This window comes from Mobula birostris, chromosome X, assembly GCF_030028105.1.
Source record: "Mobula birostris isolate sMobBir1 chromosome X, sMobBir1.hap1, whole genome shotgun sequence".
NCBI classification, from domain to species: Eukaryota; Metazoa; Chordata; class Chondrichthyes; order Myliobatiformes; family Myliobatidae; genus Mobula; species Mobula birostris.
In genome coordinates this window covers 60,749,352-60,777,123 of record NC_092402.1, presented here as the reverse complement: position 1 = coordinate 60,777,123, position 27,772 = coordinate 60,749,352, and the positions used below count along the sequence as shown (strand labels likewise).

At 44.8% G+C, this 27,772-nt stretch overlaps 1 protein-coding gene across 5 annotated transcripts in view; it reads left to right on the top strand.

The window, feature by feature from the left end:
* Window positions 1-27,772, top strand: part of LOC140191921 (formin-like protein 3) — a 182,009-nt gene that overhangs the window by 114,473 nt on the left and 39,764 nt on the right. For all 5 annotated transcript variants that reach the window (XR_011883960.1, XM_072249787.1, XM_072249788.1 and 2 more), the window contains 8 exons: window positions 2,943-3,017; window positions 4,657-4,767; window positions 8,014-8,163; window positions 9,936-10,037; window positions 11,054-11,309; window positions 20,264-20,353; window positions 22,975-23,099; window positions 25,836-26,038. Coding sequence is in view for 4 of the 5 variants with exons in the window: in XM_072249787.1 (XP_072105888.1) it covers window positions 2,943-3,017; window positions 4,657-4,767; window positions 8,014-8,163; window positions 9,936-10,037; window positions 11,054-11,309; window positions 20,264-20,353; window positions 22,975-23,099; window positions 25,836-26,038 (1,112 nt within the window). In the remaining variant the exon portion in view is untranslated. The remainder of the gene's footprint in view (window positions 1-2,942; window positions 3,018-4,656; window positions 4,768-8,013; window positions 8,164-9,935; window positions 10,038-11,053; window positions 11,310-20,263; window positions 20,354-22,974; window positions 23,100-25,835; window positions 26,039-27,772) is intronic.

The window sequence follows — 27,772 nt, the reverse complement described above, 5'->3', positions numbered from 1 at the left end:
CAGTGGAAACAGGAGAAGATGCTGTTCTTAATCAGTATTATAGAATCAGAGATGTTCACTGCACAGATGAAGCCATTTTGTCAATGACAACCAAAAGAGGAGCTGTTTAGATTACTCAGGTCTTAGTCCATTACCAGGCAGCTTATGGCCAGGTCACCCAGGTGACAGTTTCATCCTCCAGCAGCCTGATGGTGAGTCATAGACACCACCAAGCTTTGCTTGAAGTATCTTTCCAAATTCCCATAAGACATCGGAGTAGAATTAGGCCATTCGTCCCATTGAGTCTGCTCCAAATCCCTTCCAATCCTTTCACCAATTATCTAAGACCTCTGCGCCCATGCATTTTATAATCTCCCAGTGGCCACCCATTTTAATTCTACTTCCCATTCCTATTCTGACATGTCAATCCACGGCCTCCTTTACTGTCGCGATGAGGCCACACTCAGGCTGGAGGAACAGTGCATTATATTCCATCTGGGTAGCCTCCGACCTGATGGCATGAACATTGACTTCTCGAACTTCTGGTAATGCCCCCCCTTCTCTATTCCCCAGCCCCTTTTCCCTCTCTCACCTCATCTCCTTGCCTGCCCATCGCCTCCCTCTGGTGCTCCTCCCCCTTTTTCCTCCTTCCATGGCCTTCTGTCCTCTCCTGTTCGATTCTCCCATCTCTAGCCCTATATCTCTTTCACCAATTAACTTCTCAGCTCTTTGCTTCACCCCTCCCCCCTCCTGGTTCCACCTATCACCTTGTGTTTTTCTCTCCCCTCCCCCCACCTTCTAACTCTGACTCTTCATCTTTTTTTCTCCAATCCTGCTGAAGGGTCTTGGCCTGAAACATCAACTGTACTCTTTTCCGTAGATGCTGCCTGGCCTGCTGAGTTCCTCCAGCATTTTGTGTGTTTTACATAATTAAAACTCCTTTTGCTTTGGGGAAACAAGCCCAGTCTAGACAGTCTCTCCTCTTAACTATAGCTCTCCACCCCCAGCAACATCCTTGTAAGTCCCGCCTGTATCTCTCCCAGTGCTGTTATGTCCTTCCTGCAATGCTTTTGTATGGAGCAGTGAAGGTATGCTGAGGAAGTGATGGTGCTGGTGGAGTTCTGAACATTGGTATCTGATGCACATGTGATTATCTTCTAGCCAACCTAGGGCAGCCACAATACAGGTTCAGCATCAAGGACACAAATGTGAAGCATGGACAAGGCAGTCCATCAGGTTTGGCTGTCTCTGGTGCTGCCGCCAGTGACTATTTATATCAATGCCAGGCAGGTTTCCCTTCCAAAGACCTGGGCACGTAGGAGAAGAGTGTGTCTGCTGCAGTACACACTGGTTGTAGCCCATTGAGCTCTGAGTTCAGCTTCATTACATTAAAGATCTCCTCCCTATGCTGTGCTCTTGTTTATTTGCCCAAAGTTCTCATATTCTTCTACAACATAGAAGAAGGAAGTAGGCCACTTGACCTATCAAGTCCGTGCCAAGCTCACAAAGCAATATGGTTTTTCAACTTATTTCCAAGCAACCTATTCTCCCTGATCTCTCCGATTCTCCTGCAGTCATCTACACTAGGGGCAAATATAAATAAAGACAGACAATTCTGGCTGCACTCAGCAGGTCAGGCAACATCTCTGGAAAGAGAAACAGAATTAACATTTCAGGTTGAAGACACTTTATCAGAACTGGGAGAGAGAAACAAGTTTTGCTCTACTCTTTCCCAGTTCTGTTAGAGGGTTAATTAATCAGAAACCTTAACTCAGTTTCTCTTCCACAGACACTGACTGACCTGCAGAGTATTTCCAGTATATTCTGTTTTTATTTCAGATTTCTAGCATCTGTAGTTTTTTTTTGATTTTCATGTACTAGAGGCAATTAACATTAGCCAATTAACTTTGGAATGTGGGAGGAAAGCGGAGCACCTGGAGAAGACTTGTTTGGTCACTGGGAGAACATGCAACCTGATGCATTTATCACAGGAGCTCAGGGTCGAACCTGGGTCACTGGAGCTATGAAGCAGCAGCTCTGCAAGCTGTATCATTGTGCTACCCCCAGGTCTTCAGCTTTACATTAATCAGGATCAATGCTAATCAGTTTTCCTAGTTTAACCACAGATAGGATATGAATTTATTGCTTTCCTTCAACAGGACTGCAGCTCATATGTCAGAGGGTATGACAAACATTAGCTCTCTCTCTTTCTCTCTTATGTTGATCTGTTTTCTTTTTGGCTAAGAAATAGCAAAGGTCAAGTCTAATCCTAACCCTCAGATGATAAAAGATCAGACTTTTAATCTGAGGTCCAATGGCTCAAATCCCTGTTCGGGTTAGGTTTCAGGTCATAATTGTTCAGAAAGATATTGGATTGAAAAATTACAGATCCAGTTACTAAATGGTATGACCCAAATATAATTAAGATAAATACAGGCAGACATAAAAGTGAACCTTCCAAAATAAATTGGCCTGACAGGCAGACAGGAATGAAATTAGTTCCTATAATGAACTGGTATATTCAGTGCCCCTTAATAGAATAACAGAAATGCACATATCCCTTAAACAAACCCTGCACTTTGATCTCCTAAGACATACCCCTGAGCCATGGTTTAATGAGTAGGTCACCCTGACTTCAAACCCTGCCCTGAAACACCGAAATACCTAATCTTATGCTATAATATTGTTAGAAGCTTTATCATAATGCTATGTGTGGCTGCTCCTTCAATAGCATAGGCCACCTTTTTGGGAAATGATGTATTTATTCTCATTCTCCCCCCCCCCCCCCTCTGAGCTGGATAAGACCACATGGAGATAGACTGAGGGCAGTGAAGATATGGACTGAATCAAAGGGACAGTTGCCAGTGAAACTAAATATCATGGGTGACAATAAGAACAAACACAAGAGGGACAATTGTCCTGCTCACAAGTTTGCACCCTAATCCTGGTTCTTTAATTTTTAGGTGTGCAAGGAAAAGCATCGCTTCGAGAACCTGATGGAATATTTTCGGAATGAAGACACCAACATAGATTTCATGGTGAGCTTTGGAAAAGTCCACTCCTTATTTCAGCTTTGGATAGGACAGGGGGCTGACAGTCAATGACTTTCTGGCTTTTATTTGCCTCTCGCGAGGATCCATTGCCAATAAAGGCTGCAATATGAGAATATTGGGAAAGGGAAGCAGAGATGTTCATTAGGAAATTCTATATCTTCGTGAAGAGTTTCTGGTTGGATAAAAGATAGAATGGAGTTCAGTAATAACTACTTGCACTTTTGCAGTGCTTGGAGTGTAGCAGGCCGCCTCGAGGAACTTGACAGAGGCACGAAAGAAATAGTTACAGAATTGGGATGGGACAATTCTCGGCCAAGCTCGGCCAAGAAGCATGTGGGGATGTAGGTGGGAAGAACAGTTTTCAACTTCGTAGCTGCCCCCAGCACACCCTCGGATGTGTTGGTTGTTAATGCAAGAGGCATTATCCACCAACTTGAAACTTGAATCTTGAAACCTGTGCTGCCATTTGCTGTCGCTACTGTGAGGGCTGCGTAGCCTGTCAGTGAGGATGGAAAGATCCAATAGACTAGACGTGGTGTCATATGATTAGGATTTCATTAGCAGTAGTGTAAGCAAGTGTGTCTTCCAGATGCAGTACATGGAAAGTTTGTGGACCTGTAGAAGGGTGAATCTGATCATCTCTTGTTTCACTGGCAGGCAAGGGTAAGAGTTGAGTTCTGAGCTGGAGATGGTGTTGGTTCAGGATTGACCAAAAAGGTGGAGTGATTAACACAATCTGTTAATGTCACTGTTGTCCTCTATTTACTTTAAATAGAGTAGCATGTTTTATTATTTAAAAATTCAGATTTGCAGTTTATATTAATGCCGTGCCTTGTGGCACATCAGGTGGCAACTTTGCCATTTCTTTAGAATTTGTCCTTTTTTTAATTACGAGGCTGAGTTGCTGGCTTGACATTCAACCCAGCATGGATTGAAAGCGTGCAAGGAGCTGGCTGAATTCGAACCTGGGACTAGTCGCCTTAAAGTCCAGTACACATGCCACTACACCACCGTCCGGCTTATATCAATGTTGACCGATTTATTATTAATATCATGTACTCTATTTCCAATCCTTTCATTTGTAGGTTATTATCATCCAACTTACAATATGTGTAGGAGGATAAGAGCCTTCGGATTGGAAACATGGTACACAAATTAATAATTATTTTAGGACCATGGACCCTTCCAGCAAGGTCATTGTAGCACTTGTGCCTGTGCTAGTCCTTTTGAGAAAATGGTCCAATGAGACACACAGCCTTCAATTTCCTTTCCTTTATTTATTTATATCCAGGTTAATTTATTTCCGTAAGCATCAGAGTGCAATGAAAGTCTTTGCTTGTATGAAGCTTACAGAGTAAACTGTATTCATAAGTAACAATAAATACAACATTCTATCCAGCGGCAGTGCAAAGCAACAAAATGGTGCAAGGATTGTAGTGTAAGTACCAAGGTTATAGCACAATTATTTATCCAATTCCCATTTGAAAGTTATCGTTCAATCTCCTTCCACATTGCATTTCACACCTTCATGAGACTTGTCTTTAACTCTGCAGCTCAATGCTGCGTGTGAAGTTACTCTGACGTCGCCATTAAGGTCTGTTGCTTTCCCCTTGCTCTCTGCCAGGTGGCGTGCATGCAGTTCATCAACATCGTGGTTCATTCTGTTGAGGACATGAACTTCCGTGTCCACTTGCAGTTTGAATTCACCAAACTTGGTCTGGACGAGTTCCTGGAGGTGAGTGTGGAGGAACATCATTATGCAATGGCAGAACATGGTGACTCCTTACTTTGTTTCACAACCCCCTTTCTTCCCAAGGACAGGAATTACTGAAGCCAGTGGTCAGTTCTCTCCATCCACCCCCCCCCCCAAAGTGAGTCATAAAGCCCCCAGAGATGAGCAAGGTTGATTGCTACATGCAGTGTGTCAACTTTGCATGACTGCTAGCTAACTGTTGGCTGGGAAGATCAGCAGGATTGTCTGTGTCACGATTGTCCTGTAGCAGTGCAAGCTAACCCTGTGCTGCTTCAAGTCAGTGTTCATCTCTTGAAGGGGAGCTTCACTGTGGATGGGTCAGATGGTAGAAATCAGTGAAGAATTGAATCTGGCCCTGGAAACAGTCACAAATAGCACAACACTGGAGATTTTGGGTGCTGACTCTGGAGGAGGAGGAGCAGTGTCCTGTATCCACAGGGCTAGGTCACAAGGTCAGCACATCTCCCAGGATGTCAAGGCCATCAGTCCAGCCCATGTACCTGAATGCAATGCTGCAAGTTTAATGCCCAAACATGAGTGGTCAAGGTCAATGATGGATCTTCAGACCCCAGTTTCCGTTAACTTTAGAACAGAGATGAGAAGGAATTTCCTTAGGCAGAGGGTGGTGAATCTGTGGAATTCATTGCCAGGTTAAAGGATATGCTTAAAGCAGAGCTTGAAGGTTCTTGATTAGTAAGGGTGTCAAATATTACAGGGAGAAGGCGAGAGGATGGGGTTAACAGGGAAAGTAAATCAGCCGTGATCGAAAGACAGAGCAAGCATGATGGGCCAAATGGCCTAATTCTGCTGCTGTGTCTTATGGTGTAACTGCTCCACCAGCCTAGGGCACCGTTCAGTGGACCACACATCTGACCCTGCTGCAGACGCACTGTCAGAACGCAGCTTGTGCTCCCCAAATGCAGACCCAGTCTTTCTGCAAACCTCACGCCACAGCTCGCACGCATGGCCGGCCGTTCAACCACAAGAGGCAAATCCCCCAAACATGTTGCAAGGTTCACAGTCGTGCTCTTCCCTGTCTGGGGGACAAGGTGGCCCAGAGACAGCAAGAGGGGAGCAGAGGGACACGGGCTGCCTGTGCATCCAAATCCTCTAAAGGAGCCAGGGTTGTGCCAGTGACTACTGAAGATGACAGTAGCCTCATATCTGGAACAAAGTTCCAAAATGACAGCATTGGCATCAAATCAGTGTTGCATGCAGATTGAGAATTAGTTGCTCCCCATAACTGTAGTGCTTAAACATTCCTTGTATAGTATAGCCATTATTTGGAACTCCTTATAGTGTTTAAACAGAAAAAGTGTTAATAATCCCAATTTCTTGCACAATAGGTCTTGTCATCCAGTTTTATAATGTCCCTTCTTACCTTAAACCGTCGCTTTGGAAATTTTTTGTCTCAGTGTGTTAGTTAATCTCACATAGTTCACTTAGTGATATATAGAAGCACCATCCCCTGGAGAATGGCCAGCATTTCCAAACATTGCTTGAATTATGCTCCAGCATAGTTACATTCTGAGTATTTCGCCTTGAATCCAAAAATGTCTTGCTGGAAATGTTGATCAAAGGATTTTACAATAAGTTCAACAAATAAAAGATTTGAGGCTGAAAATCATTCCAGACTAAAGTAGGGTTGTGGGTCATGTTAATGCTGTTTATGAAGGTCATATAAAAAGCGAAGTTTTGTATTGTGAAGTTCAGTGAACAACATTGTAGATTTCCCAATGTAACATCACACTGACACTGACCATTTCAGCAGAAATGTTAATGTTCTCACAGCTGCCAGCATGTAGACCAGCAAGTGTTATCACTGCAGCCAGCTCTTAAAGGGACACCACAGTACCAGCTACACAAGAGTGCTGCTACTGAATGGGTGGATGCTGCAGTGATGGTAGGAGAATGGAAGGGTGTTCCTAAGGAATCAGAGGGACTGGGACAAGCTGGCAAATGGAAGAGTGTTCCCAGAGAATCAGAGGGTCCAGGACAGAGCCCAATGTGCAAAGGGGTGATGATCTTCCAGTGCTCCTGGGGAGTGGTTGCCATGGAGATCTCTGTAAGGATAAGTACAATCTCTGCATGTACGAAAACTGGGGAAATTGCAATGGAGGTGAATCTCTGTGCCCACTCTCCTGCTCCCGTGTGCTGAGGGACAAGTAGATGAAGTCTCTTCTCCTTGAGCATGGAGTCTGTGTGACCTTCTTAATGCAGCAGTGAGCAGCAAACTGTGGGATGTGGCAGAGATCAGCAGCAGCTCCTAAGGCCAGGAAACAGAGAGAGACCATAATCACCTTTTATTATCGTTTAATGATGCAGCTGGTAGAGCTGTTAAGAATGTAGAACATAGAACATTACAGCACAATAAAGGACCTTTGGCCCATGATGTTGTGCTGACATTTCAATCTAACCCTTCCTTCCTGCATAACCCTTCATTTTTCTTTCATCCACGTGCCTATCTAAGAATCTTTTAAATGTCCCTATCGTATCAGCCTCTACCACCGCCCCCGGCAGCATATTCACCACTCGGTGTGATAAAACTTGTGTTGCTGCACAGCTCCAGAGGCCTAGGCTCAATCCTGACCTCTGATGCTATCTGGGTGGAGTCTCCTCATTCTCCCTTTAGCCATGTGGTTTTCCCTGAGTTTTCCCATTTCCTCCCGCATTCCAAAGACTTAAAGGTTGGTCGGTTAATTGACACCTGTAACTGTCCCTAATGTGTGGAGGGCAGGAGGATTAGGGGAGTTGATAAGAAAGTGAGAGAGAATAGGTTACTGGGAACTAATGGGAATGTTGGGATCGCTCTGTGAGTTGGCATAGATGCCATGAGCCAAATGGTTATTTCCTATATCATGAGGAAATACAGGAGATAGACACGTGACCACAATCAGCCTATGAAATCCTTTGCTCAAAAAATAGCATGTCCCTTCCAAGAATGGCAGATTGTTAGTTTACACTCAAATTCAGACAGTTTGAAGTCTCTGCCAATTTTTCTTTTGTGCAGAGACTCCAAAGTGACCAGATATGTGAGGGTGGAAAGTTCCCTTATGCTCAACACAGCCTCGAAGCCCTTTAAATCAGCCTTCCTCATTCCACACAACGTCAATGGCATTATCACCGTTTCACTCCTGCTTTGGAAATGCATGCTGTTTACTCAAAGAGCATTACAGCCTGTTATTGCATCCCTAACAATGGTTTCAATTGGCTTCTACCCCACCTCAGAAATCGAAGCACACGGAGAGCGATAAGCTCCAGGTTCAGATCCAGGCGTACCTGGATAACGTGTTTGATGTGGGTGGCCTACTCGAGGATGCCGAAACCAAGAATGCAGCCTTGGAGAAGGTAGATGAACTGGAAGAGCACATGTCGCACGTGAGTGAATTCTTTGTGACCTTGTTCTCTGACCTTTCTCCCTTCTGCGTGGCAATCTGGTGGTTTTCACTGCGGTGAAGGCGTCAACTCAAATTGAATAGCTTTGCGTGCCGGCAAAGGCAGGTGGGGCTTCAGTTCAAGTCTCTTCCAAAATTTGGCACCAACAACAGAGCGCTATCTAAGTGTGAATCTGTGAAGCAATAATTTGCAGCTATGTCCTGCTCTGGCCTCTTACCATCTCCCATATAAAGACATAGTGGACTAATTCCTATCATGAGCTATTTACAAACATACAGATTAGGCACAGGAGGAGGCCGCTCGACTTCTCAACTCTGGTAAAGTGAGACTTGAAGACTCAGTCTTGTGACTTTGGCATAAGATTGTGATGATAAGTGAGACTTTGGGTGGGACAGCATAAAATTAGGTAATAGGAGATTAATTGTCTTTTTTTGAGCTCACTGGGGTTTGATACTTGATCATTTAAAACTAAGTACGGAGTCAGGCAAACACTATGATTTGGCAAACGGGAAGGAAGATGTAAAGTAACTGGTTGCAGCTAAGTTGTGTTCTTGTCTCATACCATCTCCCATATAAAGTCATAACAGGCTGATTATTGTCACTGGCTTTTTAGGATGGGAGCCTCTGCCCACAACTTTGCATCAGGAAGAAAATTATGCACTCACTGTTATAAGAAGCTTGCCTATTATGCCTGTAAGCTTACAGATGATTAATCTTTAAAACAGAGGAAAACATTCTGAAAGATAAAATAGATTTGCTTATGCTTCCCTTGTTTATGATTCTGCAGAGGCGATTCACTATCTCGCAGTGAGATGTAGAATTGCAGTTACGTTATCTGTGGCTTATTACTATACTAAGTCCTCAGTAGTCATTGACGTGTTCTTTGCAGATCTGCTTATTTAAAGGCCTGTCGTGTTTTCCTGGGTGTTCTGGTATACGATATATTGTGTGATTCCACACAATATACAGAGTCCTGGCCTCTGAAGTCAGATGCATTTACTTTCTTATGCTGCCAAGCAGTGAATTAGCAATAGTGGATGTGTAGCTGGAGCTAGGATTGGGAACATCACGGATCAGGCATCATGGGTTGGTTTGCAGTTGGAACTAGGGTGGGGAGTGATAGTTTGGATTAGCCGAAACCTACACATAAATTACTTTGCCCTTCAGCTTCTCGCTTGTGCTTCTCTTACCCCCCCCCCACCTTCTTATTCTAGCATCTTCCCCCTTCCTTTCCAGTCCTGGTGAAGGGTCTCGGCCCGAAGTGTCAACTGTTTACTCCTCTCCATGGATCCTGCCTGCTGAGTTCCTCCAGCATTTTGTGTGTTGCTCTGGATTTCCAGCATCTCTTGTGCTTATAGCCCTGGAGGGGTTGACCACCTCATGTTACTGCAGCCTTAGTGGCATTGTTAGCAGCTTTAGTGGTACCAACGTTTTATTTTTGTTACCAGTGGGAAGTTTATACCCATATCTGTTGCTAGGAATGAGGACTTATTGGGTCTATAATACACCATTCCTATGTTCTAGCTTAAGACTTTTTGGAAATGCGATTTGAATGTGTATCTGGAGACAGACCAGCCGCTGGTAAGAAAATCCTGTTGTGGTGACACTTTTAACCATCCAGAATGTAGGAACGTCAGGGTCTGTGCCCTCAGCTGAATTGTAGTTCCATATCCTGGACAGGGTAACACGGACGTTCTGAGAACAGGGATTTGTTTCATATGGACTGAAGCTGAAACTCTTATCTTTCGTTCCAGTTAACAGAGAAGCTGCAGGAACTGGAGAATGAAAATATGATGAGGGTGGCAGAACTGGAGAAGCAGTTACTCCATCGAGATAACGAACTGGCAACAATTAAGGTAGGGCCTGCTGGCTGAGATTGGGCCGGATGTGCGGGCTGCTGAAATCTCAGTTTAACGGAGACAGCAAGCTTGTGCAGAGCAGTAGCTGTCATTCCATCTTGGGGAGGACTGACTTGTACTTGCCTTCAGTTTCCAGTGAGGGCAACAGAATTGCACAAGCCTTTAAAGGAATATATGATCTAATTAATGGCTGAACACATAAATTCACAATTACTTTCTTTATGATGTTTAGGGCTCCCTGTACCATAGATGGTATACTGTAAGTTCCAGTAAAAACCTGGGCTTCAAAAGTAGGCTCCTTCAGATGTGGGTTACCAGAAACCTGGATTGCTGATGCTGAAGGAGAGTCCAAATCCCACCATTTCAACTGGGGAACTACCTCAAATAATTAAATAAATAAAGCTGGAATTTCAAATAAAAATTAAGTTAGACTCCGTAATGGCAAGCATGAAACTACAGAATTATTGTGAAAGCCACTCTGGTTCATTCATGTTGTCCAGGGAAGGAAATCTGGCCTCATCACCCAGACCAACCAATGTGATTGTCTCTCTACTGCCTCCTTAGTTCAGAGGCAATTAGAGGGGGAAATGAATCACTGCCAACGTCAGTGATGTCCACGCTCTGTGAATGAATGCATTTTAATTCACAGTCTTTGACACGGCTCTCCGTACCAGAGCCTGTAGCCTTCTAATGAATTAACGCTGGCTGGTCAGAAATTGGGTTAGGGGCACTCCACTTTTTCAGCTCCTGGCTGGTTGTTATTGACCAGGTGACTTGCATAGACAACTTACCACCTCCGGCTGGGGAGGATCTGCTCTTGGACAGATGCAGTAGTTTAGTCACCAGATGTGATTTGACTGCAGTCTGCCATTCGTGTCAACTGTAAGACCACAAGACATACATAAGAGAACAATGAGGCCACTCAGCCCGTCAAGTTTGCTATGCCATTCTCCCTCTCAACCCGATTCTCCTGCCTTCTCCCCGTGACCTTTGACACCTTTATATCCTGACAGGAAACCTACAAAGATGCCAGCAGCCAGGTGCACACCCTGCGAAAGATGATCAAAGAGAAGGAGGAGGCTTTCCAGCGGCAGTTTCACCTGGGGAGGCAAATGGCCGACCTGCAGCATGGATCCATTGGGGATTGCCCGGATGGAGATCCTATCACACTGTCTCGATCTTCCATGGATTCGGATCTGAGCCGAAGCGTTCCTGCATCGTCTGCACCCCCAACCCCTCCTCCACCACCAATAGCCCCACCACTACCAGGTAAAGTTGGGTGCTTACCATTCACAGAAGCCAAGTGGGTGGAGTGTGTCCTGAAGCTATGTGGGGCTGCTGATTGCTAGATCTGAAGTGGTCCATTCTTACCCCATGAGATTTGAAACTTCCAGGTCTCCCTTGCATCTTCCTGTCCCACAAGAAAACTGCACATACCCATGGACCCCTGCCTTTTCTGGGTGCAATGCTGCCAGCTTCTGCCAGCTAGACCAGGACGGCATGCCTTGGTTGATTCTCTGAGGTGTATGGGAGTGAGATAGATTGTTTAATTTAGTGGTGTCAGAACAACAACATTGCACTCAATATCAGTAAGACCAAGGAATTGATTGTGGACTTCAGGAAGGGGGAAGTCAAGGGATCACACATACCAAAGGGGTCAGCAGTGAAAAGAGTGAGCAGTTTCAAGTTCCAAGGTGTCAACATCTCTGAATATTTATTCTGGGTCCAACGTATTGATGCAATTATGAAGAAGGCACACCAAAGGCTATATTTCATTAAGGGCTTGAGTGATTTGGTATGTCACTAAAGACTCGCAAGTTTCTACAAATGTACTGTGGACAGGTGGGGCTCATCAGCCTTGGACGGCAGCCCGCCTAGGAGGAGGAAAACTCTGATTTTAAACCTCCGCTGCTTTGCGGCCAGACCCACCCATGGGAAGGGCTTCGGGAGTAAACCCAAGGAAGAAATCCGGAGCTGGGGTCCCTAAGGCAGTTTGATGTTGTTTACAACTTCACTCTGGCAGCCTCTGCGATGACTCTGGTGCCAAGCTGTATCGGTGCTTGCCCTTCCCTTGGACTACATCAGTGACGTGGAGAGGGGGAGCCCACTGCATGGGCAACAGCCGGTTCTTCAAATCTTCCCGCCCAGGCTCGCGCCCTGGAGAGGACACAGTCCACCAGAGGCGCAAACCCATGATCCCCTGGGATCGACGGCTGCCTACTACTGTGGAGAGCATTCCAACTGGTTGATTCAGGTGTGAAGGGGCCAATCACTGGATCGGAAAAAGCTGCAGAGTGTTGTAAGCTCAGCCAGCTCCATCATGAGCACTAGCTCCCCCATCGTCGAGGACATCTTCAAAAGACAATGCCCCAAAAAAGGCATCATCCATCAATAAGGACCCCTACACACAGAGAGGAAGCACAAGTTTCACAATACATATATACTGTATGTCATTAGTAATAAATCTGATTCCAGTTTTGTTAAAATGTTAGACACATTTGATCGGTGACATTGGGCCACAAGATGAGATTAGGTCATTGGCTACCTAGGACTGAACACCTATCACTTGAGTCAAAGGGTTGCTGTATAATTTGGCAGTAGAGTTCAAGTTTATTCTTATAGACGTACAGACACAGAGTATAATTGCCATGAAATTTATCTTTTTGTGGCAGCAGCATAGAACATTTAAAAAAAAGACAAACATAAGTTAACATACTGCAAACTGAAGCATAAATTATAAAGAAATAATATGTGACAAAATAAACAAAAGTAGATTAGATTAGATTAGAATCAACCTTATTGTCATTGTGCCGAGTACAGATACAAAGCCAATGAAATGCAGTTAGCATCTGACCAGAAATGCAGGGAATAGTGTTATTTATAAAATAACTGTGAATAAAAAAGTGCTACAGCACACAAATATAAAAGTACTGAGACAGTACAATACGGGTGCAATACTGCTTAGCGCTGTGATGAGAGGTTCAGCAGTGTCACAGCCTCAAGGAAGAAGCTCTTCCTGTGCCTGCTGGTGTGGGAGCAGAGGCTCCTGTAGCGCCTACCAGATGGGAGGAGAGTAAAAAGTCCACGGTTAGGGTGAGGTGCATCCCTGATAATGCTTACCATCAGTGCACATGAGGGGAATATAATCTGAGGTACTGTTGGGGCTTTTCAGGTCAGTTCAAGAACCTGATGGCAGTGGGGAAGAAGCTGTTGCTGAAGCTTGAGGTGCAGGTCTTCAGGCTCCCGTACCTCTTGCGTGATTGGAGCATTGAGAAAAGAGGGCATGTCCCAGGCGGTGGGGGGCCCTGATGATGGGTGTCACCTTCCTGAGAGATCGCCTTTCGAAGGTGTCCTCGACAGTGGGGAGAGCTGTACCCATGATGAAGCTGCCTGGGTCTACCACCCTCTGTAGCCACTTGTGTTCCCATGCTCTGGAGCTCCCATACCAGATCATGCTGCACCCAGCCAGAATGCTCTCCACTGTACATCTGTAGACATTTGTCAGAATATTTGATGGCATGCTAAACCAACAAGAAAATAGAAGTATGTCAAAAAAAGTAGAAAGCATGGAAGTGTATTAGGAATTGGAGGGCAAACTTCTAAATTTCCTTTAAGACCCCACTTCCCTGCATTGATAATGCCCAGCCCCCTAGCATACAGCTCATCTGATAGAGCCTCAGTGGTCTTAACTTGTTCTCCCAGTTAATATTTACCCTCACTCAGTTTACAAAGAGAACCAAACTCTTGAGCATGCACTACACAGTCTTACAGCACATAGTCAGATAATGGCCTAGCTCTATTTCAGGTGCTTTGACAACTAGGGAGGAGACTTTAATAAGGAAGATCATTCTGAGTAAACAGGAATGTAGAGTCGAGGTTACACACAGATCATATTAAATGTAGTGAGTGACCTACTTGGCTCCTAATTCATACCTTTATACTCCATTATATAGTTGTCTGCTATCTACTGTACATCAGCTCTTGCTCTCCACAACTGCACTAATTGTTTCTTCCACCAGCACTGTTTGTCTCAGTTAGCACATTACCTGATTCTGTTAAATCTTTAGTGTAAAAGGATGCCAGTGTACTCCACTTAACTCCTTTCTTAATCCCGAGAACCCCAGGGATTTGAAACTTCATTGTGGTAAATATTTCCGGAGATTCCCTTCAGGGTCCCTGCAACTTCAACCCCCTTACCTTGAAGTCTTCCCTTTATTAGCCCCCGTCTTTAATCTTTTCTCTTCACTTAAATTCCTCCCAAAAGCCACATAATCCACCTTGCCCTTTCCAAAGCATATATTAGGTTATGGGGCATGGCAGGTTCTAATGCTTGCCTGTAATCTGCCTGAAATTAGTTTTGAAACTTAGTAAGTCTGGATGTCAACAATGCCCCTGTCCTCAGTGAGAAATATGAAGGTACCATGTCTCTGCCTTACCCCTACACATCACTATAATGAGATCAGGTCAGCAATGTTCAGAGTCATTACCCAGCACTTACTTAAATAATTACCTAATTTGCATTTTTAACTAACTAAGACCATAAGAAATGGGAGCAGAATTAGGCCATTCAGCCTATCGAACTTGCTCTGCCATTTGATCTTGGCTGATCCATTTCCCTCTCAACCCTATACTCCTGCCTTCTCCCTGTAACCTTTCACGCCCTGACTTACCAAGAACCTATCAACCTCTGCTTTAAATATACTCGATGACTTAGCCTCCACAGCCGACTGTGGCAACAAATTCCACAGATTCAGCACCCTTTGGCTGAAGAAATCCTTCCTCATCTTTGTTCTAAATGGATGTCCCTCTATTCTGAGGTGGTTCCCTCTGGTCCTAGACTCCCCAACTATAGGAAACATCCTCTCCACATCCACTAAACCTTCTAACATTTGATAGGTTTCAATGAGATTTCCCCCCCCCCCCCCACACCCATTCTTCTAAATTCAAGCAAGTATAGGCCCAGAGCCATCAAATCCTCCTCATATGATAAGCTTTTCAATCCTGGAATCAGTTTTGTGAACCTCCTTTGAACCCTGTCCAATATCAGCACATCTGTTCTGAGATAAAGAGCCCAAAATTGGTCCCGATACTCCAAGTGAGGCCTCACCGATGCCTTATAAAGCCTCGGCAATATATCTTTGTCTTTATATTTTAGTCCTCTCGAAATTAATGCTAACATTGCATTTTCCTTGGCAACACGCACAAAATGCTGGAGACACTCAGTAAGTCAGGCAGCGTCTATAGAATAAACAGCCGACGTTTCGGGCCAATACCTTTCTTCAGGACTGGAAAGGAAAGGGGAAGGCACCAGAATAAAAAGGTGAGGGGAGGGGAAGGAGGATAGCGAGAAGGTGATAGGTGAAGCCAGGTGGGTAGGAAAGATAAAGGGCTGGAGAAGAAGGAATCTGATAGGAGAGGAGAGTGGACCATAGGAGAAATGGAAGGAGGAGGGGACCCCTGGGGAGGTGATAATCCTCTCGAAATGAATGCTAACATTACATTTGCCTTCCTCACCACCGACTCAACCTGCAAGTTAACCTTTAGGGAATTCTACACGAGGACTCCCATGTCCCTTTGCACCTCAGATTTTTGAATTTTCTCCCTGTTTAGAAAATAGTCTACACCTTTACTCCTTCTACCAAAGTGCATAACCGTTCACTTCCCGACACAGTATTCCATCTGCCACTTCTTTGCTCATTGTCCTAATCTGTCCAAGTCCTTCTGCAAACTCCCTGCTTCCTCAACACTACCTAACCCTCCACCTACCTTCGTACCGTCTGCAAATTTGGCCACAATGCCATCAATTCCATCATCCAAATCATTGACGTTCCACTTAAAGTGATCTCAGTACCGACCCCTGTGGAACACCACTAGTCACTGACAGCCAATCAGAAAAGGCTCCCTTTATTCCCACTCTGCCTCCTGCCAGTCAGCCAATCTTCTATCCATGCTAGTATCTTTCCTGAAATACCATGGACCCTTATCTTGTTAATCAGCCTTATGCGCAGCTTCTTGTCAAAGGCCTTTTGAAATTCCAAGTACACAACATCCACCGATTCTCCATTGTCTATCCTACTTGTGTTATTTCCTCAAAGAACTCCAATAGATTTGTCAGGCAAGATTTTCCCTTGAGGAAACCATGCTGACCATGGTCTATTTTATCATGTGCCTCCAAGTACCCTGAAACCTCATCCTTAACAATTGACTCCAACATCTCCCCAACCACTGAGGTCAGACTAACTAGCCTATAGCTTCCTTCCTTCTGCCTCCCTCCCTTCTTGAAGAGTGGAGTGGTATTTGCAATTTTCCAGACCTCTAGAACCATGCCAGAATCTAGCAGATTCTTGAAAGATCATTATTAATGCCTCCACAATCTCTTCAGCTACCTCTTTCAGAACTCTGGAGTGTAGACCATATGATCCAGGTGACTTATCTAACTTCAGAACTTTCAGTTTCCTAAGAGCCTTCTCCCTAGTAATAGCAACTGCACTCATTTCTGCTCCCTGATACTCTCGAACATCCAGCATACTGCTTGTGTCTGCCACAATGAAGACTGTTGTAAAATACTTATTCAGTCATCTGGCATTTTCTTGTTCCCCATTACTACCTCTCCGGTGTCATTTTCCAGCAGTCCGATATCTACTCTCATCTCTCTTTTACACTTTATATATCTGAAAAATCTTTCTGTATCCTCTTTGATATTATTGGCTAGTTTACCTTCGTATTTCATCTTTTCTCTCCTTGTGGCATTTTTAGTTGCCTTCAGTTGGTTTTTGAAAGCTTCCTGATCCTCTAACATCCTACTTATTTTTGCCCTATTATGTGCCCTCTCTTTTGCTTTTATGTTGGCTTTGACTTCCTTTGTTAGCCATGGTTGTGTCATCCTGCCTTTAGAATACTACTACTTTTTTGGGATATATCTGTACTGCACTTTCCGTATTGCTCCCAGAAACTCCAGCCATTGGTGCTCTGACATCATCCCTGCTAGTGTCCCCTTCCAATCAACTTTGACCAGCTTTTCTCTGATGCCTCTGTAATTCCCTTTACTCCACTGTAATACTGATACATCTGACTTTAGCTTCTCCTTCTCAAATTGCAGTGTGAATTCTATCATATTATGATCACTGCCTTCTTAGGGTTCCTTTACCTTAAGTTCCCTAATCAAATCCGGTTCATTACACAACACCCAACACAGAATAGCTGATCTCCTAGTGGGTTCAACCACCAGCTGCTCTAAAAAGTCATCTTGTAGGCATTCTACAACTTCTCTCTCTTGGGATTCAAAGTTAGCACTAACCTGCATATTGAAATCCCCTATGACTATCGTAACAATGTCTTTTTGACTCGCCTTTTCTATTTCCTATTGTAATCTGTGGTCCACATCCCAGCTACTGTTGGGAGGCCTGTATATAACTCCCAACAGGATCTTTTTACCCTTGCAGTTCCTTAACTCTAACCACAATAATTCTATATCTTCTGATCCTATGTCACCTCTTTCTAAGGGTTTGATTTCATTTTTTACTAACAGAGCCATGTAACCCCCTCTGCCCACCTGTCTGTCCTTTCGATACGATGAGTATCTACGGATGTTAAGCTCCCAACTATGATCTTTTTTCAGCCATGACTCAGATTCCCACAATATCATACCTGCCAATCTGTAACTGCGCTACAAGATCATCTACCTTATTTCATATACTATGTGTATTAAATATAACACCTTCAGTCCTGTATTTTTCACACATTTTGATTTTGTCCCCCTTTTACACTGAAACTCATTCTACTGACTGCAATTATGCCCCATCATCTGCCTGTCCTTCCTGACAGTCTCATTACATACTGCCCTATTTGTAAACCAACTGTCCCATCCTCAGCCCTATCACTCTGGTTCCCATTCCTCCTGCCAAATCAGTTTAAACCCTCCCCAAAAGTTCTAGAAAACCTGCCCATAAGGATATTGGTCAGATGTAGCTTGTCCCTTTTGTACAGGTCATACCTTCCCCAGAAGAGATCCCAATGATGCAGAAATCAGCAACCCTCTCCCCTGCATCAGTTCCACAGTCATACATTCATCTGCCAAGTCATCCTGTTCTTCCCCTCACTGGCACATGGCACAGGCAGCAATCTGGAGATCACCACTCTGGAGATTCTGCTTTTCAGCTTTCTACCTGGTTCCCTAAATTCGCTCTTCATGATCTCCTCCCTTTTCCTACCTGTATCATTGATGCCAATGTGCACCAAGACTTCTGGCTGATCACCCTCCCCCTTTAGAATGCTGTGGACCCAATCCGAGATATCCCTGACCCCTGACCCTGGCACCTGGGAGGCTACATACCATCTGGGTATCTCTATCATGTCCAAAGACTTCTCCTTTAACTATGGAATCGCCTATCACCATCAAACAGTCCTCCTCTCCCCCTTCCCTTCTGAGCCACAGCCAGATTCCGTGCCAGAGACCCTATCACTGCAGCACAGGGGATATTCTGCACTGGCTGCACATTTCTTTTCCCTCTCCTGACTGTCACTCAGTTACCTGGCTTCCTGCAACCTAGTTGTGACTACCTCCCTGTAGCTCCTGTCTATCACCTCATTCTCCCGTATGAGCCGAAGGTCATTGAGCTGTGCTCCAGCTCATTGAGGAATTGCACCTGTTGCAGATGTGGTTACCCTGGAGGCTGGAGGTGTCCCAGAAGTCCCACATTTTGATGGGAGTAGGCAGTTTAAATGGTTTGGTATGGACTAGATGGGCCGAAGGGACTGTTTCTGTGCTGTACTTTTTATGGTTCTATGACTCTATCTCACACAAAGAACACAACTCAGCCCCTGGAGCCATCCTCACTACTCTATGTGCTAACAGAGGAAGATTGAAGAATAAGAAAATTACCACATACTTACCTAGCCCAGGCCTGGTGAGCCAAAGTCTCCCCACTCCAATGCTGGTCCACTCACACAATGGCCGCTCTGCTTGTCCCTACCTCATTATTATTTGCCTTTGCTAATGAATTACAATCTGATTGGACCGCTGGAAAATATGACTTGATGTATCTTTTGACTTCAGCTGAAGAGTTGGAAGGGGTCATAGGTGGCGTGGAAGCTTCAGTAGGAAATCCCAAAGGATTAAAGAGGGAAGAACTTATGCACACAGGGACAGAACTGGACATCTCCTCTGCCCTGGTTAATGAGTGAGAGGAAATTTTGCCACTTTCCTAATAGTAGACTGATTGCATTGTGCCCTTGGTATCTGCTGATTTACAGTCTGTGGATCCACCCAAAGCTCCAATTCAAACTTGTTCCAGAGGCATGAAAAGAATGAGAACGTGTGCCTTACTTGCGAGGTCAGTCCACATGGTGGGCCAGGAATGCATCTGAAGTTAGGGTCTGGAAACCTTTTCATAACGTTAATCCCTACTTGGGCAGCCATGTCTCTCCTGGCACAGTGATGCAGCTAGTATAGCTGCTGATTCACAGCTCCAGCAACTTGGGTTTAATCCCGACCTCTGGTGATGTTTATGTGGAGTCTGCACGTTCTCCCTGTGACGTTTTGGGCTTTCCCCTAGGTGCTCTGGTCTCCTCCCACCTTCCAAGGACACGCGGATTGGTAGTTAGTTGTCCACTGTAAATTGTCTCTAGTATAGCTGGGTGAGTGGTAGAGTCTGGGGGGTGTTGATGGAACATGTGAAATATAGGTTATAGGACAAAGTTAACAGGGAAATGGGATTGCTTTTTGAGCTGGCATAGACTGACCTCTTTTTTTATTGCATAAAGAAATCTGGAAATATAGAAAAGAGCACCAGCTTTCCCTGATAGTTGCACTCACTTTCCAAGTTGATTTTTGCAGCTTTACTAATGCCCCACTATGTAGGACCGGATTCCTAAGATTACCCCAAGCTGCTCGCACGAGTACTGTGTCGAGTAGGCCTCCTAACCTTTGGCATTTCAAGGTGCCAGTGGTAAATCACCCCACCACACTGCCTCAGACTGGGCATTGGGACAGTACAGGTGGTACGGGGAGGGGGTTGGTCAGTCACATGGGAATTGGTGGGCATTGTAGCTGATCCCACATGGGCTTGCATTCTTCCTGATCTAACCACTTGTATGAGTGCACAGCAGTTAGGTTACTTGACCAGTCATTCAAGGGTCTGGACTAATGATTGAATCCCACCGCGGCAACCGGGGAATTTTAATTTATGTAATATCTGGAATAAACTGTGAATCTCTTTCCACAGGTCAAGCCCCACCAGTGCCACCTCCACCACCTGCAGCTCCTCCATTACCTGGTAGCTCTCTATCAGTGATCCTTAGCCATGGATTATCAGGTAATGGTCTTTGTATTTTATGGAGCAATGAGAAAATGGAAAATGTATCTACAGCAAGTCTTTCTGTACCACGCTCTGCTGTGTTTGATACGACACATGCTCTTTCTGTTTCACTTAACTGATAATTGTGGTTACTGCAGCAAGATAATAATCCTTGCCGTTATCATCTGATTTCCTTGTTTCCTGAAACTGCTGTCTCTCCTTATCAAAGTTCAAAGTAAAATTTATTATCAAAGTACAGTACATACATGTCACCACATACAAACCTGTGATTCATTTTCCTGCGGGCATACTCAGAAAATCTATAGAATGGTAACTGTAAACAGGATCAATGAAAGAGCAAGCGCATAGAAGACAACAAACTGTTGAAATGCAACTATAAATAAATAACGAGAGTGTGAAATAACAAGATAAAGAGTCCTTAAAGTGAGATCATTCGTTGTGGGAACATCTCAATAGATGTGTGTAATTATCCTCTTTTGTTCAAGAGCCGGATGGTCGAGGTGTAGTAACAGTTCTTGAACCTGGTGGTGGTGTGAGTCCTGGCGCACCTGTACCTTCTACATGAAGGCAGCAGCGAGAAAAGAGCATGGTCTGGGTGGTGAGGACAGGGTTTCATGTAGATGTGCTCTATTGTTAGGAGGGCTGAACCCATTATGTACTGGACCTTATCTGTAACCTCCTCTAGTCCAACCAGCCTTAATAAACTTTAACCACCTACCACCTTCCCATCCAAAACTCTGGCCTCTTAATTTTCTTCAATTGCTGTTGTGCCTCTGGCTATCAAAGTCTTAAACTCAGCAATTTCCTCCTCAAATCCCTCTATCTGCCTCTCTATCTGTCTCGTCTGAAAAGGTTGCTGCTGCTTGAGTAATTTCCCTTTCCTTTCTTTTCCGTTCGTGGTTGGACATGGAACACCATCTGGGAACAACACTGGGAGGAGGCTTCCATTAAAATAATGTAGCCTGAACGATCTTCTGTCCTATCAGACACTCTGCTTTAAGGGCTTAAAGTGAAGTTATATTCTCTGAAATTTAGAGTTTTTTGATCAAATTTTTAAGTTATAGAGGGGGCCAGACTGGGCAGGCAGAGAAAAACCATTTCCACTGGTCAAGGGGTCTAAGAGTAGGGGACAGAGTCTGAAAGTCAGAGCCAGGGTTTGGGATGAAGTTAGGCAGCACTTCTACACACAGAGGGTGGTGGAAATTTGAAACTCCCTTCCACAGATAGCAATTGTGTCAAATCCGATGTTAATTTTAAATGCTAGGCTGTTGTATTTTTGCTAACCAATTAAATAGCAACATGGGGGTATATGGGAGGGTATAGAATTAGCGCATGGGACAGCAGTTGAATGGTAGAAGTGGCTTAGAGGGCCAAATGGCCTCTCGGTCCAATGATCATCCAGTCAGTAGTTTACTTGTCAGGAGGAAGGCTCTTTGATGCACCTTAAAGTACTTGGCCTGTATGTCCCATATTGCAGAACTTCCAGTGAGAGAGGGAACATTCATAGTGGAAGTATTTGAGAGGGGTTATGTTAAGAGATTTGTATTATGAATAAGTAACAAGGGGGGAAAACTAGTAGTAGTGCCAGAAACAGAAAAGGGGCAAATATTTTTACACAGAGCTTGCCAGGGTATGGTACACCTCAACTCAACCCACATTCTTTAGAGCCAGTTCCCACATTTTGGAGGAAGTTGCTTGATGAAACCCATCAAAGCCAGTGACGTAATGGTAGAGGAATAGATAGGACCAGCATGTAGTGGCATAGACCAGATGGGTGAGAATGTCCATTTCTTTTTATTCTGTGTGTAGGTTGGTAGGAACATTGCTGCATTTCCAGAAATGCATCCAGTCCTTTTTCTTTCCAACCCCATTACAGGTGACATTTCACCTGTCTATTCCAGACCTCACACACCAGGCACCTTTGTATAATTAGTGTTGTGTACATCCTTTAGAGAACAGTGTGAAGGAGTGGACGGAATTGATGGCCCATGATGTGAGTTCCCATTCTATGCCCCTGATCATCTTTATACCAGGCAGTGTTTGGGGTGGCTAGGTTCTACGTGGTATCAGGGTTTTATGGACTCTCAAAAACATTGAATGAGGCACAGTAAACCCACACACTCCGGGGATGGGTATCTCATTGGGGTATCCAGAATTGTGAGCTATTTGCAGATATTATCCCAAGTGGAATCTGAATCCTGCAGCTTCTGACTCAGGAGTGAGAACATAGAACATTATAGCACAGAATATGGAAGGGTTAGATTGTTCTTAGTGTAGGTTAAAGACTGTTCTGACCTTTTAACCTCCTCTAAGATCAATCTAACCCTTCTCTCCTACATAGCCCTCCATTGTTCTATTATCCATGTACCTAAGAGTTTCTTAAATGAGATCTACCTCTACCATCACATCTGACAGGGCAATCCACGCACCCAGCGCTCTCTGTGTAAAGAACTTACCTCTGACATCCCTCCTACACTTTCCTCCAGTCACTTTAACATTTTGCCCTCTTGTATACTACTTCTGCCCTGGGACAAAGTTTCGGGTTGTCCAGCATATATAAGCACTAACCCAAAGCTAGTGCTTTGATCTGAGCCAAGTATTTCCATTTCTCCTTTCAGCCATCCGGATCAAGAAACCAATTAAAACAAAGTTCCGTTTGCCAGTATTTAACTGGATGGCACTAAAACCCAACCAGATCAATGGGACTGTCTTCACTGAAATTGATGATGAAAAGATATTAGAGGTAAGCTGGGTGATTGACTTGCGTACTTTCCCCCTCACCATCCCTGTGGTGCAGATGAGACCATGGGACGCAAGTTAAGTCGAGCCATAAGAACTGAGCAAGGGACCTGGGACAAATGCTTGTTCACCATTGTCCCTGCCCGGCCCTACTGAGTAATACAATGTGCATGTTGAGTCTGAAATCAAAACAGCAAATGCTGGTAACCCTCAGCAGGTCAGGCAGCATCTGTGGAGGGAGAATCAGAATTCATGTTTTGAGTCAAATCATCTTTCATTATGGTTGTTATGCTTGACTTTGCTCAATCTTCATTGTTCTTTTGGACAGTAGTCACTTTCCCCATTTATTCTGCTCCCCTGCCTGCACCATCAAACTTGATGGCCCAAGGATTGTTCCATGTGGGTTTGATATTTTGGCTAGATATTGATTTTTAAGCCATGTAAAAGGACGATGGGAGCTATAGGAGCAAAGAGGACGATGAGATTAAAGTGCAGCGAGAAAGATGTCGCAACTGTACCTCTGGCAAGATTGGCTCAGAATGGATGAAGAGCTCGAACTTGCAGCTGCTTGAGGTTTTTAGCAGAGTTTTCCAGAGTTGGTTGGTAGAAGGGGCATTGCTTTTGGGTTGCTGTGAGACATTATGCAATTCCTGACATCTATCCAGAGCTAAGCCAGGCTTACTCACACTGGAGGAAAGAACATCAAGCACTGGTTCTCCCCTGCACATTTGATTCATTTGAAATGAAGGGAACTGAATGTTGGGGAGGTGTGTTTGACTGGGGACCTATACTCACAACCATACTCAGCCCAGAGTGCATATAGTGGAGGAAAGTCTAACTTCAGCCAAAGTGAGATGTGAATGCCTTGATCAGGTTGAGCTTAGTTTAGAATATCCAACCACATTCTGTGACTTCACTTTAACTGCACCCACAAGTATGGTAGAAGCTAATAAAACTGCAGGTAATGGAATCTGAAACAAAAACAAGTACAGGAAGAATTCAGTCATGGCAGCAACTGTGGAAAGAGAAACAAGTTAATGCTTCAGGTCAAAGACCCTTCATATTTCTCTCTTTCTCAGATCTAATGAAAGGCCTTTGACCTGAAACATTAACTGTTTCTCTTTCCACAGAGGCTGCTTAACTGGCTGAGCTCTTCCAGAATTTTTTTGCTTATGTATAGTAGAAACCAGGTTAGCGAGATGAGCAATTAAGATGGCTTCTTATTAACTGCACCCCCCACCCCCCACCCGACCCCTCACTAGCAACCTTGCTGGGGATCAGATTCAACAACAGCTCCCTGCAGCCTAGATTTTCTCGGAAGTGGTTCCCGCCAGTTTTGGGCGGGAGTCTTGAGGGGTAGAATGTAAAATGAAGCCAAGAAAAGAAACTGAGCCAGCGTGTGAATATTAATTGCTTTAAACCATCAGCTGCACATGAATCTCACTCCAGTCTGAACGCTTGGGACTATCATTGTGGAGTGAGCCTCTAACATTGTTAATTGGACCATAAGACTGCAAAATAGTGGAGCATTATTAAATCAATGGGCCTAGTGTGTCTCCTCCACCATTCAATCATGGCTGATTTTTTTTCCAATCCCATTCTCCCCCCGATAACCCTTAACCCCCTTACCAATCAAGAACCTATCAATCTCTGCCTTCAGTACACCCAGTGACTTGGTCTCCACAGCCCTCTGTGCAATGAAATCTTCAGATTCCTAACCCTCTGATTGAAGCAATTCCTCCTCATCTCAATTCTAAAGTGGTGCCCCTTTACTCTGAGACTCTGCTCTATTCAAACCACATCGCACCTTGGACCAATGAACTCTTTGAGGGCCTTCCACTTGTTTATGCTGCCATGCTCCTCCTTCCATTGTCCTTTTCCTTCTTTCCCAGCTCTGCCTGCTGGGCCCACATTGTGCTCTATGTGTCAGAGCTCCTCTCCCAAGGACCTCATTGTCTTCCTCCCGGCAGCTTTGATCAGGCAACCTCCATGTTTCTCCTCATCTGGACCTTGGTAACATTTTTGCCCAACCCCCAATCCCTCCTCTAAATTTGAGCCCTGTCTTCTTATGTCACTGCCTTGCTCATTCCCAGCCTAAACCCTCAGATCCTGTTTCCTAGCCAACTGCAGGGAATTCTGACAAACTCAACCTCAGGCATGGGGTGCTACATCCACAACTTCTGGCCTACTCAGAGCTAAATTCCAAGCCCATGTTTCTTCCATCCCAATGCCATCACCTTCTGTCCTTACCACCACCCTCCAATCTAGGTATCTCTATATCACTCTCTCATGTTCTCAAGCTCCCATGCTGTTATTTGCTCATTTGCCTTCTCTTCTACGGGCCCAATTTCCCACCGGGTTCCAGCTTCCACGCAGCCTAGTCCTGGGCCCAATCAGCACTCTCCAAACATCTCCACAGTCTGCCCTCTACCCGATCCTGGTACTTCCTTCAAATTTTTTGAGGGAGATGGACGCATTGGGAGTGGAAGCAGGAGAAATGCCACAAAGGGACAGAGTGTCTTGCACAAAGGAGAAGTTATTGGAATCATCTACTAACGTGGAGAAGTGAAGGTGCCTTAGAGTTGCAGTGGTAGAGAGAGTGAAGAAAGCTGGCCATATGTCCTGAGGAGAATTCAGGGATAGGGAAGCTCAGATTACAAAAGAGATTGCCTGTGAGCATGGGAGTCCACTGCATGTGAAATAATAATTAAGGTATTTATCCAATCACTTTGTGCTGTAGGAGCTTGACCTGGATGAATTTGAAGACCTCTTCAAGACGAAAGCCCAGGGACCCTCCATTGAAATCTCCTGTCAGAAAAGCAAAAGTGCGCAGAAAGCACTGAGTAAAGTGACGCTGCTCGAAGCCAACCGAGCAAAGAATCTCGCCATTACGCTGCGCAAGGCTGGCAAGACAACTGAAGAGATTTGCAGGGCCATTCAAATGTATGTTGTAAACCCTTCAGACCTCTTTAATTGTGTGAAGTGTGGGCTGACGACTGCTTGCATTTGCGTAATCGTTTTGCTGAACCTTCCCCTGCCCCACCCGATCCCTCTATCCAATCCAGGCTTGGTTCCCAATTTTCTGCCTGTATCTCTTTTGCTTGGAAGGCTTCAATACTTAAGGTTTATCATCTGGGTGAATCTCTGGGGGTGGTGGTGGGGTAGGGATGGGACCAGCCCCAAACAAATACCTTCAACATGAATTATCTTCTCCCTCGCCCCCACTTCTAATCCTGCCTTTGTCTTCTCCAGCCCTCATCTGGCCCCTGGTGTCACAGCCCCATTTCTCCACCTTCGAATGTTCCTTCCAACCCCAATCCCACCACCTCCACAATCACTGCTGTCAATACTCCTGTTGTATTACCACCCTGCCACCGTTCCCCTTGCTCCCACACAGAAGGACACCATTCAGTCCACAGTGACTGCCCAAGCCCTGGAGTTATTGGGCACGTAAAGTTTCAGCCACAATCCTTTGCCCCATCCCATTTCCATGGTCACCTTACAGTAGTCGGCTTGAGTGGCTCGGCCCACAGACCCCCAGCCAGCTCAGTTAACAGTAAATGTAACTGCACGTGTTTGTCCCATCTCACTGGATGTTGGAGTCACTGATTTTATTTCACTTCTTGGTCTTCTCCTGGCTCTCTGATACATTTACCAGCATGATGTGTCCACTGCCATGTGTCTTTTACTGTGCCGAGGTTTGATGCTATGTTAATTTGAAAGGCATTCAAATTTCCATGAACTTTAAAGAAACAGGTTTGTGCACTTCCAACACCAGTTTTCTCTTCACCTGTGTTGTGACATCCCTTCCTCCACTTTCTCCAGAAGGCCGAGAGGATGCCTGCTCCCTGCAGGCTCTTTTCAATCACTCTTCAGCCGGATCTCCAATCTACTTATTGACCCTGCTGTACAATCTCACTGAGCCTCGTTGCCGATGAAGAATGCCATCTGGGTAGGGTTACTTGCATCGTTCAGCTGCAAGTGCGCCAAAGCTTCCAGGCATATCTGGGGAGGAGTGTTGTCACACTTATCTGCACAGTTCTAGTTGAAGAATTACCTGCCATGAAACGTGTGTGGCATCAACACTGGAAGCCTCATGGGCAGAGCTTATGGGTACAGTGCAGGCAACCTTGGTGACTGTATGCCTCTACGCTCTGAAATGGGCTCTTTGCCACCTCTAACTCACTTGGAAAATACTTGCAGGGACTTGTTGCACTGAATGTCGAATGAAAGAAGCAAAAGCTCAGGTTACCCTTGGTGGTGTTACTGGATGGACAGTTCTCCTCTTCAGAGGCCGTTCCTTTACTTAGCATTTTATTAGAGTCATTTTCATTTTATAGCAAGAAAATTACTATTGGCATGTGATAAATTCTCCATCAAGTAATATGACCATCAACAATTTCCAGTCCAAAAATACTAGACCCAAATTTTTACTGTGTGAGGATTTTCCTTTAAGCCTACTTGGGGACAGGCACTTTGTACACTGTGGTAATGATTAATGGGAGCACTCTGTGAGGCTAAAGCTTGGGTGGGAAGCTGTGTGGACACAGTGTTGGATTTCTGCAGGGGTTAACAATTGGGGCTATCGTATACCAAGAGCTGCTGCTGCATTCTTCAATCTTTCTGCATTGCTACAACCTATGAGCCATCCTCACTAGTGTGACGTGTGGATTTTGC